Source organism: Camelus dromedarius, chromosome 10 (assembly GCF_036321535.1).
Source record: "Camelus dromedarius isolate mCamDro1 chromosome 10, mCamDro1.pat, whole genome shotgun sequence".
Classification (NCBI taxonomy): Eukaryota; Metazoa; Chordata; class Mammalia; order Artiodactyla; family Camelidae; genus Camelus; species Camelus dromedarius.
The window spans coordinates 62,475,897-62,491,814 of NC_087445.1; the positions used below are offsets into that span (position 1 = coordinate 62,475,897).

Consider the following 15,918-nt stretch of genomic DNA (forward strand, 5'->3'; position numbering starts at 1 on the left):
TATTTGTCATGTATAAATAAGAATGTCATGCATAGGCCAATGATTAGGGTGGGTCACCAACCAAGGCTTACAGTTCATCCCGTTCTATTCACTTGATTTAGAAACGAACAGACACTTACATATGTAGATAACATACATGCAGGAAAGTTAAGTGTGGCTTCCAGGACCGGTAGGATAGAATAACAGATGTATGTTCAGGGGAAAGACCAGTAAAAGATTTTGCCAACTCTTCCCAAGGCATTTAGGGGCTGAGGTCAAGAAGCTCAAGGGGGTAGGAGACTTGGATCTCTCTGTCCCTTCCTTTCACTCCTGTCACAGGACAGAAATGGCCTCCCAGAATTTTTGTCTTTAAGAATCTGATGAGCACTTGGTCCTTGACAATAACAGTGGAATAGATGGTACTTGTGTAGCATTTTTACAGTGTCCAAAATACTAAACCCTAAAATGTATTTTAATCCCCAGAACACGTTTGTGAAATCCATAACCCATTTTTAAAGGTAAGGAACTGCAGGGTAGCAGAGTGACTCACTCAGAGCATAGCACTAATAGGATAACTCCCATGTTTTGACTTTTGTTGGGAGAACTGACAAAGTCCCAAACAGCTAGGAATATCCAAAACTACTGTATACAATGACTTAGAAGCCCTTGGAAGGAACAGTTTCCAAATGCCTAGATGCCACAATTGAAGTGAATTTGTAGTCAGGTTCCAAACCTCTATTGAGGAAAGAGAGGGATTTTGCAGGATATAATATATGTAGTTCAACCTAGTTTTTTTGTTTATTTGTTTTTGTTATTGTTGTTGTTTTAATTGAATACCAGCCTCATGACTTTTAATAGGTGAGTGACCTGGGGTCACAGAAAGTGAAAGATTTACTCAGGTAAGTTCCTTATCCATGGCATTGTGCACCAGAGATCTTTCAGCCAGTCTCTGGAAACACATTTGGGATATAATGCCATTTTCATTTTATAACTGAAGAAACTGATTCCACACGTTCTTAGCATAAGACTATATGTCGAGTTCTTCCCGAACCCAGAAGATCTGAATCTGGGATCTCCCATTTTCAGAATGGTGCCATAATCCCTGCACACCGCATTCCGGCTTTTATAGGGGATGTCTGAGTCATTTGCTCATTCTACAAATCCGTGTGCTTTCACCAACACATATTCTGTGCTGGTGTTCACTCTACCTGAAGCTGTAGGAGTGACCCCGGCTCTCAGGAAGGACCTGGAGCAGCCCTGAGGACAGGGGCACAGGGGGAGGAAAGTCGAGTCACTTTCACCTCAGGCTTCCAGCATGCAGATCTTACACAGCATATTTGTATCATTACATTATTTCAACAGGCTGGTAACTAATAATTTGTAATCTACCACTGCTAACTCATTTTAACTTATTAAACACGTGGAGGGGAAAAAAAAGAACCATTTTGCCATAAGGGGGAGCTTTTGAGTTCTATAAAGAGGGGGAAAAAAGAACAAAAATATTACATATATGTCCCAGTTCAAAACAGATCTACAAAGCAGCACATGGTCAGAGCCTTACCTGTGACTTGAACAATGTCAGAGGACCTGAATTTCTTAGGTTGAAAAAAGAAGGCAAATTAATATTTTTTTCTCATTTTTAAAATATAAAACTAATTTCTAACAACCAACAGAATATTTTAAAGAGTATTCAGGAATATTCAGGACCTAGTTGTGCTGAGTCTACAGCTTTGAGAAGGCAAATGCCTTAGAAAATGCCTTTCCTGGTTGCTTCTGATGATTCCGTGAGGACTTTGGAGACAACATTCAGACTAGCTGAAGCCAGCAGCAGCGGGGGGCTCAGGGAAGAGGGGGACGGACATCATTGCATAACTTTAAGGGAATTCTGAGAGGGAAAAGGAGAGGGGAGGCAAGAGAGAAGGGAAAGGAGGAGGGAAAGAGAGAGAGGGAGAGAGGAGAGAGTGAGGGTGAGAAAGAGGAGAGTGAAAGGGGGAGACGGAGAGAGACAGCACTACAAAAAAATCTAAGAATCAAGTTTCAAGACTCTTTATGTGCTATAGAGAAGGATGAGGTTTACCAGCAAAGTGCAAAGGGGATCCTGAGAGAAGAGATAGATTTTTCTCCCGCCAGGAGGAAAAAAAAAAAAAAAAGGTGGGGGGGAGTGAAGGAGGGAAAAAAGCAAGCAAAACAAAACAAAAACAGGAATGTGTGTTTTGAGTAGGAATGAGGAGAGCTGGGAGGACCATAAGGGGGTGTGTACAGAATTTCATTAAATTGTTACTTTAAGATTGTCTTCTTAAAAAAAAAAAAAAAAAAAGGAGGGGGTGGAGAAGAGGGAGCGAAGGAGGCAAACGCGAAAGTGGAGGAAGGCTGGGTAGCTCGGCCTCTCCAAACTGATTGATTAGTCATGATCCCCGCAGTTTTAACTGGGACTCATTCAATTGGGAAGGTGGAGCGCTCGGGAGCAGATTAGCATACGCTTGTTTACTCATCTTCTGAGGGATTTTTCCCCCCCTCTTTCCTTTCATTTTGTGAAGAAGGAGGGAGGGGAGGGGGACGGGGGGGGAGAAGGGGGCTGTGGCTTGTGTTATAAAGGACGCAAAAAATAAATAAATTAGAGCATCTTTGAGGGGGAGGGAATTCAGCGGATCAGTGTCTTAGAGGAGCTTTTTTTTTTAAGAGCGAGAAATCATATAAAATAAAATGAAATAAAACAAGGAGGAAGGCAACCAGCTGTTAGAGGGGGGAAATAAGGCAGATAAAGGAGCGAAGAGAGAAATTAATTGCCAACCAGGAGGAGTTGGACTGTATTTTTCAAAGGTGGGGGGAGTGGAGCACACACCTTGAGGAGGAAAGCGAGAAAGAAAAGAAAAAAGCAAGTGGAAGGGGGGGCTCGCCCAAGAAGGGTGAAGAAGCGAAGAAAGTCGAGGCGCCGAGGCTCCCAAAGCTGGCAGCTCCGGGCGGCGGTGCAGGGGCAAAGGGGGGGCGGGGGGGACCGTCGGACATGCGGCTCTGGAGTTGGGTGCTGCGCCTGGGGCTGCTGAGCGCCGCGCTGGGCTGCGGGCTGGCCGAGCGCCCCCGCCGGGCCCGGAGAGACCCGCGGGCCGTCCGCCCCCCGCGCCCCGCCGCCGGCCCGGCCACCTGCGCCACCCGGGCGGCCCGCGGCCGCCGCGCCTCGCCGCCGCCGCCGCCGCCGCCGCCGCCGGGCGGTGCCTGGGAAGCCGTGCGCGTCCCCCGGCGGCGGCAGCAGCGGGAGGCGAGGGGCGCCGCGGAGGAGCCGAGCCCGCCGAGCCGGGCGCTCTATTTCAGCGGGCGAGGCGAGCAGCTGCGCCTGCGGGCCGACCTCGAGCTGCCCCGGGACGCGTTCACGCTGCAAGTGTGGCTGCGAGCGGAGGGGGGACAGAAGTCTCCGGCGGTGATCACAGGTAGGCGAGGGCGCCCCGGCGGGCGCTGCACGGGCCCCGCGGCCCCAGAGGCGCGCGGGTGCCTGGGTGCGGGTGGCGGGCTGGTCGCGGGCCGGCGGGTGTGTCTGCGGGAGTCGCTCCGCCGGCCGCGCGGCGACTCCGGGAAAGCTGCGAGCCTCACTTTGCCTCATCTGCCAAATGGGCGCGCTCCGAAGGCGTCTCTGCCTAGCCCCGCGGGACGAGCGCAGGGAGCGCTCCTTGCCGCCCCGAGACCCGCAGTCGATGAGGGCTGGCCCCGGGGGAGACTGGTTCACGTAAACCGTGTTGAGGATGGTCGGACCTACTGGCTCCGTTTGGGATGGAGGGGAGGATGACCCAGTTGGGATGCATGTGAAAAGAGGCTAGGGAACGGTTGATTTCTTTGACTTTTTAATGGAGGTGACCCCCGTTACTTGGCCCCGTTGCCCTGAAAGCCTACAAGGACAAGGTTATTATGATCACTAGGACTTAGAAGTCCTCGAAGTGCCCCGAAGTTGCTCTCTGCTTGCTGCCTGCCTCTGGGATTCACCCCCTTCCCCCAGCCACACACAGACACGCGCTCGCGCACACACACACACACACACACACACACGCACTGCCATCCCATGTTCTCTGTTTCAAAGCCCATTGCCTGCCACTTGGGGCTGGGGCGAGACCTTCCTCACGCACACCCCACCAGTCTTCCCCCGACTTGGCTTGGAAACGGGGCGCTTTTCTCATTTGGGACTTTTATGAGCCCGTAATGAATTTGAGTTCTCCCTCCTCATCACCCCCCGCCCCTCGTTGGTCCACAGCAAAGCCCATAGTGAAACCGGACACTGCGAGGGTTGCAAACCTTAGAAATGCTCCAACATCCATTTTTCCCCCTCTCAATGAATCTGTGGCAATGCCTTTAATAAAACTGGGGGGCGGGGGGGGGCGGCGCTGGAAGAGAGAAGGAAAGTTTTGCCTCTTCTCGCTGGGAGATTCCCTTTCCTGCACAAACAAGCTTGCCATGTCCTAAGACGTTCTTAAAGTGAGAGTAGGGGTTCCCCCTTCCCTGCAGCCAGGAAACGTGTGGAGGCGTTTTTCGATCCCACCCCCTTACACACACTTTCTTAGAAGGGAAAGCTCTGAGCTCTTCCGGCAGTCCGCTTTTTCTATCTTGGCGTGGACTTTCTCAGACGTTGCGCTGACTCTGTCCTATTTACATCAAGTCCATTTCGGGGACCCAAACTCTACTGCTATACCAAGAATATGCCCCCACAGCTCCTGCTCTCCCGCTACCAAACCGAGAGCTAGAAAGTGACTTTCCCCCACACCTGACGTCATCACATGCTATTTTCTGTCTCTCTTTTTTTTTCCACCCTCAGGAAGGAGAGGGAAACTGAGCTCATTCACTTTTAGCCCCCAAGCCCTAGTCAGCCAGAGGGGGGTATAATATAGTGTAGAGAAGAGACGTTGTTCATAATAATAATGATGGTGGTGATAATTCAGGGCTGTGGTATGTTTACGTCTCTTTCGGAACAGAGGGAAAACACAGAGCCTGCTGCTTGAAGGTGATTTTTATTTAAATGAGTAGATCTGATTTTTCCTAGTCTTTACCTGTCATACCAGTGATTTGGAAGCCTTCCCCTCCAGAGAGAAAAAACCAGGGTTATATAGGTATCATCAGTGAAAAGGTAGTAAGTGCATTAAAAAAATTATATATATAAATATATATATATATACATATATATATACACAGCACCTGGGATTCCACAGGAGCCTGCTTTATAAATGTCTGTAATTCAGACAAGGAGCCTCTCTTCACACACGCTCTCTCGAGCACTTATTCACTCTCTCACACAAAGATTGTGCAGTAAAATACTTTAATTGGATGGGGGACGTTAGGTTATTATTGCTTGTATAAAATGCCTGGTCCATTTTATGTGTGGAAATAACATTCCTCTCAAAACGAGAAAGAAAAAAAAAAGTCACTGCTGCCGTGTAGCACCAGAAAGCTAGGAGCTTTTCTCCCGAGGATTCTGGTGGATTTTTTTTTTCCCTCCCCTAGTTGAGTCTGAGCCAGATTTGGCGGTGTGTAAACACCTGGCCTTGAGCCAGAAAAGACTCATTCTGTGTATCCTCCACACGGTACAGACTGTTGGACTAAAAAGAACCTGCTTCTCCTTGAATTAAAAAGCAAACAAACAGAGGTTCTTTGCAGAAGCACTTTTTCAGCTCCTTCCTTCGTGTAAGTTCAGTCTGGGAGAGGCAGGACCGAGGTGGGCAGTTGGGATGCTGGTGCCAAGCCGCGTCCTCCCCCCCCCGTGACCTCGCTTGCCCAGTTTGCTGCCTGACCTCTGCTGACTCTCTCTGGCTGGGCGTTGCCACTTTCGTAGGAATCCCTGGTCACCTATCTTGAGAGAAGCAGGCATCTCTCAGCAGGGACCGTGCTGCTATTTCAGGCAGAGGGTTGCTGCTTGCTGTCAGGCCAGGCTGCCTTACATCACTCTTTGCTGCAGGATTCAATTGGGTTTCGTAAAGGTCTAATTTTATGGTGCTGTTAACCGGGTCTGTCGTCTGGCAGAGGCAGGCCTTGCTGCTCCTGGTAGGCGGGCTGTGCTCCCAGATCCGCCCGGGATGCTATTTCTGCCCCGGTTCAAACTTCACTGACACCAGTTCAGACAGGCGCTGGAAGAGGCAGAGGGAAGGAGTGAAGGAGCAGTTTGCTTCTGAAGCTCAGACATCATGCCTTTTATTTTTTCCAAAAGGGAAGGAGAAAAAAAATATACATGTATATTAATAAATAAAAACAGAAAGGCTTATGCAGGCACAAACAAAGCTAAAGTTAGAAAGTGCCTATGTGCAGGAGTCTCTGGAGGACCCACCAAGAATGGATGGTCCATTCTTGGTTGAAAAATTCTTTAAGGCTACTGTGAAAAGGGTCCTCAGAGGTTACCCAGGACAGTTCTCTCTTTGGCTGAACAGGGAGACAGAGACACAGAGGGGAGGGGTATGTGCTGGATGACACAGCTCCCCAGCGGCAGGAACTACCATTTGATCCTGGGCATCCCTATTTCCAGGACTTCCTCCCAAAGCTGCTGATAAACACCACCACCTCACAGACCCACCACCCAGGCACAGCCTTCAGCCTTCCTGCACGGCTCAGTGTGGGCTCCCTTTCAAGTCTGGGGAGCGGGGCGGGGGGGGGGGAGTTCTGACACATTCCTTTGCTTTTGTACCATACCAGGCAGGATCCAGACCCCTGCCCCTCATCCCCAACTGCCCCCCACCGTACCCCTCCAGTCTGACAGAAAGAGAAAGAAGAGGAAGAGAAAGAAAACAATAGACTCAATTTGCTCCATCGAGCAGAGGCCGTGAGCAGCAGTTAATCTTGTTAAAGTTTCTCCTGACCTGTTAGATAAGTGAAATGTGGACCCCACAAGTGCTGGCCTCCGCCCACCCCCACTCCTTAGTGATCCAGAGTCCCAGCTCGGAAGGGGAAAGGAACTTACCTGAATCTCATCCAGCACCTCCATTTGCTGTACTTTTTCCCTTTTGTTCTAAATGTTAAACTGTTTTTTGAGTTTAGTGGAGACTTATAAGGGGCTTTTTATTTCCTCCCTTCCGCAGCCCCCACGTCCTGCATCCCACCCAACGCCCCTCTTTTCCCAACTTAAGAACTGTTGTAACAGGGAAGGCAAGGTTTCAAGAAGTTCATGTAGTAACACGGTTCTCCCCACAGCATTCATCATCACACATGAGGTCCAGGGTATTGCAATGGTTAGAAGCCGGTTTTAGTAGCCAGGTTACCTAAGTGTGACTCTATCCCTGCCCCTAACTGGCTGTGTGACCTTAGGAAAGTCAATGGATTCCTCTGGGCTTTAGCTTCCTCATCTGCAAAGTGAGCATATCATGAGTACCTGACGCATTACAGGAGCTCACACGTGGAAAGTACTTAGAACTGGACTTAGTGTATGTAAGTGCCCAGTAACTTTTGGACTTATTATTGGACATGACTTCCCAAAGATTGCAGTCTTGGCTTTATGGACTGAGGACACTGAAAGGCAGGAAGGAAACCAGCTCTTCCTGGGTGCTTCCAAGGTTCCAGGCACTGTGCTAGGTGCTTGCCTTGTGCCTGCAAGTTTCACGCTCACAACCACCCTGGGGAGTGGACATCATTGCCTCTATTTAACAGATGAGGAAATGAAGTCTCAGAGAGTTGAAACGACTTAGTCCAAAGTCCCACACGCCTTCTGGTAGGTAGAGCCCAGATGGGAACTTGAGTCCTGAGTGCCTATTTCTTCTGCAGCAATCTGTTTGGAGAGAGGAGGAATGACTCCTTTCCCTTCTTTAGTCCTGCTGCAGAATGTTTCCACTCCTTTCTGCATCTCTATGTGCTGACCATATACCTGCCGATTAAAGGGGATAAAACATGAGTCTAAATCTCATGGGGACCCCTGCCTTTGACCTAGCAGATCTGTTTCTCTTTTCACATCAGATTATCTGACAGACTGGGCTCGGGATTTCTGTTGCCAATAACTTGCTGTGTGATTTGAGTCAAGTCACTTTATCTCTCGATCCCTCGGTTTCTTCGTCTGGAAAATGGGCATAATGCTATCACAAGAGTGCAGTGGAACAGAGAGGCAGAAAGTGCCTGGCACGGTGCCAGCTCATATTAGGGACTCAGTGATAACTAGATCTAGCAAGTAACAACCTTCTCGTTTCCAGTTTGCCAGCTTAGCCTTCAGAAAGTGGGGTCTGTGCATTGTTAGGGCCTCCCTTCCGGGTTGCTGTGAGGGCTATCTAGAGTAGACAGTGCATCTTGGAAAACAGTTGGACCCCTTCAGATCCCTTCCTTGCATTTTGAATCCCTCTTCTTTGACCTACTTGGATGATCCCTTGGTGGTAAGAGCCAGAGGAGGTCCAGAACCACTGGACCAATGAATAGGAAAACCAGCTAGCATCCAGGGGGAGAATGCATCCTCGGGAACAGAGCCAGACAGTGGTCACAGACAGTGGCCTAGGGCACAGCTCAACTTCACATGCCTCGTGCTCCTTCCCCTGATGTCCTCCACCTTTCATGTTCCCCTAATCAGCCCTTCATGTGGACAGATGAGGTGATGGAAGCTGTATCGCCCTGGCCCCTCTGCACAGAGGAAGGCAAACTTGAGACTCAGAGGTGTGAGGCTGAGTAACGTGGTCAGCCAGGCATGGACTGGGTCAAGCAGCTCGTGGTACAACAGGGAAACTGAGAACCAGGGTCACACAGAGGCTGAGAATTAGACTGTGTTCACAAACTGCCCCTCTCAAGGTGGCCTGGGAGATCGTTTGGTCCAGTAGCTCCCATCCCTGGTAGCACTGAGAATCCTCAGCATTTAAAACATCCCGGTGCCCAGGCTACATCCCAGGGATTCTGATGATGTGGGTCTGCCTTTGGCCTGAGCACTGGTGTTTTTCAAAGCCTTCTCGGGTAATGTGGAAGGGCCACGAGTGGGGAGAGTCACTGATCCAGTCCGATGTCTCTCAGCTCTGTAGGTGGAGAAACTGAGGCCCAAGGGGGAAGTAGCTTTCCCTGCTTACCCAGCAGGTTAGGGGCTGAGCTTTTAGAGAAGTTGAGCCGTCCCAATTCTGAGTTGCCAAACACCAGAAAGGACCCTTCTTCAGTTCCCAGTTCCCCTGCTGACCCCAAACCCCTAGGTGCCCAGAGCAGGTCCCCTGTGTGAAACCACACCTTCTCCCTCTGGTGTCTCCTTTAAAGTGCCAGCACTGCCAGTAGAGGGCTAACACATGGAGTTCCATGCACCTGATTTCAGATGGACCTCTCACTGTGCTTGGGAGGGGAGTGTGTTTCTCTCTGAGCCGGAGTAAGGGGTGTAAAGGAGGGAGGGAAGCCCATCTCTGAGGCATTCCCTGCTTTGCCCGGGGCTAGTCCTCCTGGAAGGCAAGTGTTCCCATTATGTCAGTCCCCCTCACCTTGCCACTCTGAAACCAGCACTGGTGGCAAGGTGTCTCAGACGAGGAAGAGAGAAGATGCCAGCCTCTGTAGGTAGAAGGAACCCCTACACGGGCAACTTGTGCCTCCTCTCCCCATGGCCAAGGGCTTAGGACTGCAGCAGGTGCCTGCTTCTCCCCCTCACCTTCCGCCCCTTCTCTGGAATTAAACGTCCTTCCCCTTGGTGTCCCTATCTTTCTTCCTGCGGCACTGAGGACTCTGCTTCCTTGCTTGATGCGCTTACTGGAAATGCTCGGCAGAACTGACTTGTGGGTCTTGGCCCCTTGGCTCCTTTGGAGACCTGGAACTGGGACCCAGCAGCTCTAGGCGCCTGGGCTCTGCTTTTGTCTCAGCCTCCTCTGAGCTGTGTGACCTGGGCCCTGCCTCTGGGGAGAGAGTTTCAGGTGTGGTTACAAGCAACATCCCCATGTCACCGGTTGTCACAGGAACCAGGTGAGACAATGGCAGGAGAAGCTGTTGGCTGAGGTCAGATCCCAGTCCACAGGTCAACAGTAGTAGGAGGATCTAGAAAGTGAGAAATGTGAGTGATTTGTGCAACCAAGGAAGGTCATTCCTGGAAAGGCACCTTTATTATCATTATTCACACTGCAAATGATAAACAGTGATCGAGTTAGCGAACGTTTCGACATATGTGACGTCACTGGAGTCCTTTGACGTTGGGACTTAACAGGTCTGCCTTACTCGCTATGTGACCTTGACAATGTAACTGCTCCTCTCTGTGCCTCTGTGTTCTCAGGGCGCACAATGGGACTGGGGTGAAACAGGGCCTTTCAAACTATATCCCCCAGTCTTTTGCCCTGGGGAGTGCCCTGAGGACAGGCTAAAGGGGAGGACTCTGCCTCCCCCGACTTTCCCTTCACCTCATTCGGCTTATAATGGCACAATTTGAATGGACATGGGATGACGTTAAGGGATTATTGTTAATTTTGTTAGGCCTGATAATGATATTGTTATTATTTTTTTAAGGTTTATTCTTGTATTTTTTTAACAGAGGTATCGGGGATTGAACCCAGGACCTCATACATGCTAAGCACGTGCTCCACCACTGTTACTATGTACTTTTAAAGATTTGAGTCTATTAGAAATATGTACTGAAGTATTTATGGGTAAAATGACGTTATGTCTGTTTTATTTGTTTAAAGTGCTTTAAAAAAAAAAAGAGGATGTCGTGGGGGAGAGTGGTAGATGAAAGAAGACTGGCAGACTGATGATTGTTGAAACCAGGTGACAGAAATGACGGGCTTCAATACCGTTTTGTCTGTCCCTCTGTGTGTGATTGAAGAATTCCATCATAAAGAGGTTAAAAGAGTTTGAGAGCCGCAGGAGGAGTTGAAGTCTCAGATCCCTGCATGTTCTGTGAGCTGACAGGTTTCCAAATGCACTGGCAGCAACTTGGAGCGGGTTAGGGACTCTCCCAAGGTCACACAGAGTAATTGAAGGTCAGCGTGCAGTCTAGGCTTCAGACACTAGGAGGAGCTCCCCCTGCCCGTCTCTCTGCACACCTGCAAACTCAGGTGACTGACCATCCTGGGAGAGCTTGAAGGGAAGGAAAGAAAGGGAGTCTTAGGAGGGGCAAGTGGAGCCTTGCAGGGCAGTAAGAAGCCTCTGAGTGAGGACATTCCTTGCTGTATGGAGCCGTCCCACACCCTGTGAAGCGTTTGGCACCCTTGGTTTTGTGCATTAGAATCCCCTGGAATCTCCCCATCAGCATGACAGTCCAGAACATACTGTGACAGCTCACACGCACGGGCACACACACATGCACACACATACACACACTCACATTTCCACATACCCCTGTTTCTCATTTTTCTGGCTCCTTATTTCTCTGCATCTCTCGTTGCCCTGCAAGCCTTCTAGAACCTTCTAGGACCTGGGGCAGGGGATTGGGGAAAGAGCTGCAGTTGACTAATCTCAGACAGAGCTGACTGAAACTCACTCTTGGGAAACAGGGAAAGGAGCATGTGTTTACTGAGGGAGCATTTTGTAGTGCAGTGGGTAGATCATAGGACTGGAGAGTCAGGTGCCTGAGTTTCATTTCCTGATTTTCCCACCTGCCAGTTGTGTGACCCTGGGCAAGTTACTTAATGTCTCCAAGCTTCACTTTTCCCATCTGTAAAATGCGGCTAATACTGGCTCCTACTTCATAGGGTTGTTTTGAAGATTAACTGGGCCTCCATGTGGAACATGCTTAGTAATGAAATCTAGACCATGGGTAAGCACCCAGTAAACGTTAACTCATATTGGTTTTATGTGTATCCAGCCCTTGCTATGCATTATTTCTAATTCTCTCAATAACTATGAATTAGACATGTTAATCTCCTTTGGCAGAGCCAGGGATTGCCTTTCCCTCCGTCACCACTCAGGAAAGGCTTGTTACTATCATCATAACATGAAGCAAAAACTTAAATGAGAGACAAATAGGATAAACACTTTGTTTTGTATTACAAAAGCAATGTGTGCTCATGGCAGAGAATCTAAGAAATACAGGTTGAACACAAGGGACAAAGTAATTTTTTGCTCATCCCTGCCCAGGTGTTCTACAAGTCTTTGTTGAGTTTCTGCTACATGCCAGGTTCAGTTTTAGGCCCTTAGAACGGAGCGAGGATCAGAAGAAGATATCTCGGCCCTCAGGGAGTTTATATTCTGGGGTGAGGGTGAGGAGGAGGAGTCGGAGTATAAATGAGTTAGCAGATAAATCATGTCATGCCAGGTGAGTGTTTATGAAGAAAAATCGGGTAGAAAAGGGAGTCTAGGGAATGCTATGTAGGGGTGGGGTCATAGGAGGAGTAGGATTTAAACAGGTTGGTCCAGGGAGGCAGTCTTCAGAAGTGACGTCGGCGCTGAGACCTCAGAGCAGACCTGCGGTGTGCTCGGGAAGGGGCCGGGGGATATGGGGTCCAGGCCAGTCCAGTCCTCAGCTCGCTGTGTGACCTCGGGCCACTCCTGTTCCTTCTTGGGGCCGATTTTCCTCATCTGAACAATGAGTGTAAGGAGTTGTTTATCGATCTTTGCCCTGGAGACCCTTCTAGCAGAGACCTCCTGGGGTTCTACAGTCCCCGTTGGGACTGTCCTAAGACAAACTGTCATGCTGGCAGGAGTTCTAGTTTTCCTCCGTCTTGAGGGCAGGTCTGTCCACTAAGTGGTGCTTGTGCCTGTCCCCCTCAGGGGCCACATACCTTCTGCTGCCTCTCCGCCAGCAACACTCTCTCTTGAAAGAGGCCCTAGTGTCCCTCCTTGCTGAGGTGTCACTGACTGACAACAACATAGAATGTCACTCCTTCATAGATATGTATGCTTTAGTGTCTCCCCAAAAAGCTTTCTGTCAAAAAGCACAGTACCAATGGGTAGAATTTCAGGCAAAGACTGACTGAAGACATTGTTTACGGAATATTGGTACTTCCCAAGAACTGGAACCCATCTCAGTAATGTTGCTAATAACAGCTGCCATGAATATTTTTTAAAAGCCCTCCCTGAGTGACCTTCCTGGTGATTACATCTTGGCCACTGGTTAGAGTCCTCAAATTTTCTAATTTCTTACTGTACAAAAGCCATTCCAGGCAAGTTCCTGGACACTGGAATAGGCCACTGGCCTTTCACTCTTGCTTATCAATTTAATCACATCACTTCATGAATGAAAGTACTGAAACTCTGGAGTTTCTGGCCATCTGTTAGCCTCACTTCCTTCTGGGAATCCTCAGCACTGTCATCCCCAGATTTTTCTTCAAAAAAAAAAAATTGTTTTCCAGTGTTATTTGCCACAAACCCAGGGTTCACAGAACCTGGAAGAGTAGGAGAGGTGACCATGCTTCAATTTTAGAGAACCTGGGAAGGACCCAGGTTCCTGTCCATTTGGAAGAAACAGAGACAGAAACTCTAGGAGGTTGGGGGGGGTCACAGCTGGGGATCTACGTATGTGGGTAAGGGGAGCCTGTGACTACTTGCAGACCCCTGCTCTCACCAGTAGCCTTTGAGAAACTGGTGGTCTGACTTGTACCTGTCACCTTGGTAGTCGAGAAGCTCTTCCTGTATCTGTCCCATATCCATCTCTTCTTAATTCTTGTTGCTCTATAAACATGAAATGTGGCTCAGCAGTATGTGACCGAATGTGTTTGTAAAGAGGAGGTTATTTCCCCCAGCGTGATTGGAGATCTTTCAGCCACAAAGGCTGGTGAGAGTCCAGAGAAAGATATGATAACAGGACAATCAGGAACAAGGTGGCCTTGTCCTAAGAGAGTACACAGAAAACCTAAGAAATGAATAAACACTGCACTTAGTTTTGTGAAGGAACACTCATCTAAGTCCAAAGAACCCAAGATGTGTTAGAGTCAGAAGGATTTATCTAAACCATTCATTTCAAAGGTGAGAAACTGAGGGGTGGTGACGGAAGTGATTTATCCAAACCAGCGAGCACAGTGTTTAAGATGCTCTGCCTTATGAGTCTTAGGGTAGGGCTAAGTCTACTTACTTCCTGACTTTGCATCTTTTCCCATAGAATAAGTGCCATCTCTCTGCTGATGGGCATCGTTTATCTCCAGACTCTGCTGGACTCTAGACTCCTAGATCCAGTTGTCCACTGGAAATGTCAGCATGTGCTTCAGACTTAACATGTCCAAAGCTGAATCATCTTTCTTCCAAAATTCCTTGTATCTTCATCCAGGTGTCACCTACTTTAGATGTGTTACCCACCATATTTATTCATTGATTCTTGTTTATTCCATCTTCTTAACATTCCTGTAGCCAGTCTTCCCTCTTCTTAGCTTAGGCCTTCTTTACCTCTTGCTTTGACTATTTCCTTAGTCTTGTTAATGCCCACTTCTCTGAACCTCAGTCCCTGCATACCATTCAACCTATCCTTCAATATCCCACAGTCACATCTTCCTAAAAGGCAAATCTGACTTTGCTGCCTCTAGCTAGAGGCCCTTCCATTGTGCTGGAGTTATTTACAGTTCCCCCAGGTGCCTTAGGCTTTTTTTCACATCATTGTGTTGATGTCCCTCCTGGATCCTCGCGCACCATTTCATAGAACACTTAAACCTCTATAGATTTCTGCTCAGTGTTCCCCTCTTCTGGGAAGCCCTTTCTGACTCTTCCCCAAGTATAACTGGTTTCCCACCTCCCTTATCCCCTCTCTACTAGACCCTCTGCACACTTACATCAAAACACCTGGAATTCTTCATCACATTTAATTCTGTGCATATTCCGGGTCCTCTCAACTTCTCTGCTGCCTAGACAAGTGTCTGGCTTATAAAGGCACTAGGTATGCATGTATTTGTATTTTTGTGTGATGGTCTGTATGTATTTTTGTGCCATGAATGCATGACCGGATAAGAGAACCAGCTAAATCATTTCTAATGATTCTGGGAGAAAGAGCTCAGGAACCTCAGGCATGTTGCATTACGTAACCAAAGCACATGACCTGGCCCGTGCGTCACACTCAGAAACATTACACAGTGGTTAATTCCATTTCCCCTTGAGCAAAGAAGTCAGAGGGGAACAGATATCTGGCTTTCCAAAACAGGAGGGGGAGGGCAGTGTATTTGAACGCCTTCTCAACTCACATTTCAGCCTTTCTAATCCAAGCCACGTTTTAGCCTTGGTCTTTCCCTCTCAGCCCCTCGCCTGTTTGCAAAGCATTCGTTGTGCATGTGCACTGCCGCACATAATCCCAAGCTTTGCTATCCTCTCAGCTTTCCCCCCTCTCCCCCTCCGCAGGTTCTTTCTGGGCCTCGAGTGTCCTGGCAGTCATTTCTGTTGCCTGGGTTTTCATCCATTTCCCTCCCTTCTGATCGGGGGGCCTTCCCGTCTGCTTCCCTTGATCTTGTGAGACCTTGTGGTGACCTCGGAATCTGGAATCCTCTATCTGCCATTTATATACCCTTGGGGGAGAACACACATTCTCAGCAGTAATAACAGTCATGAAGGCAGCTAGCTTATAATGAGCACTTACTATGTGCTGGCACTGTGCTGACTGCTATACTCTGGACCCTCGGAATTAGGTTTAGAAAGTGACATGACTCATTGAAGGCCCCACAGCTTAAGGATGGTAGGACTGGGGTTCAGATTGAGGCCAGTTTAATTTTAACCCAGTCCACAGGGCCTAGCGCATTGCTTGGAATACAATGACTGTTCAGTAAATGTTCCACAGGAGGATGAGTGTATGAGTGAACGATGAATAAATTAATGGATGGATGGATAATGGTGCCCCCAGTGGCTAATGCAGACATTTAGAGATTGTAGAACAAAAAGGGAAGGGATGGAGGGAGAGAGAGGGGGACAGAAAATTGGAAGGAACATTATCAGACTTCAAAGGGATTGGCTAAGAAATCTCTTGGTTGTGCAAAATATATTTTATTTGCTGGTAACTTTTGAACAAAAAGACCATTTACATTCACCAGGGCACGTCCCCCTTTTAAGTAGTCTACCAGGAGATAATACACTGTCAAAGGTGCTCTCTGCCAAAACCGTGTCTGGATTCCTCTTTTGGGAATCAGAGCCTGGGGCATGTTCCCCCAA

General features: G+C 48.7%; 1 protein-coding gene across 1 annotated transcript in view; it reads left to right on the forward strand.

The window, feature by feature from the left end:
• Positions 1–2,983: 2,983 nt before the first annotated feature.
• The window catches only part of PAPPA (pappalysin 1), a 225,619-nt gene continuing 212,684 nt past the window's right edge, over positions 2,984–15,918 (forward strand). Inside the window, exon 1 of the mRNA XM_031450304.2 lies at positions 2,984–3,404. Coding sequence (XP_031306164.2) covers positions 2,984–3,404 — 421 coding nt within the window. The remainder of the gene's footprint in view (positions 3,405–15,918) is intronic.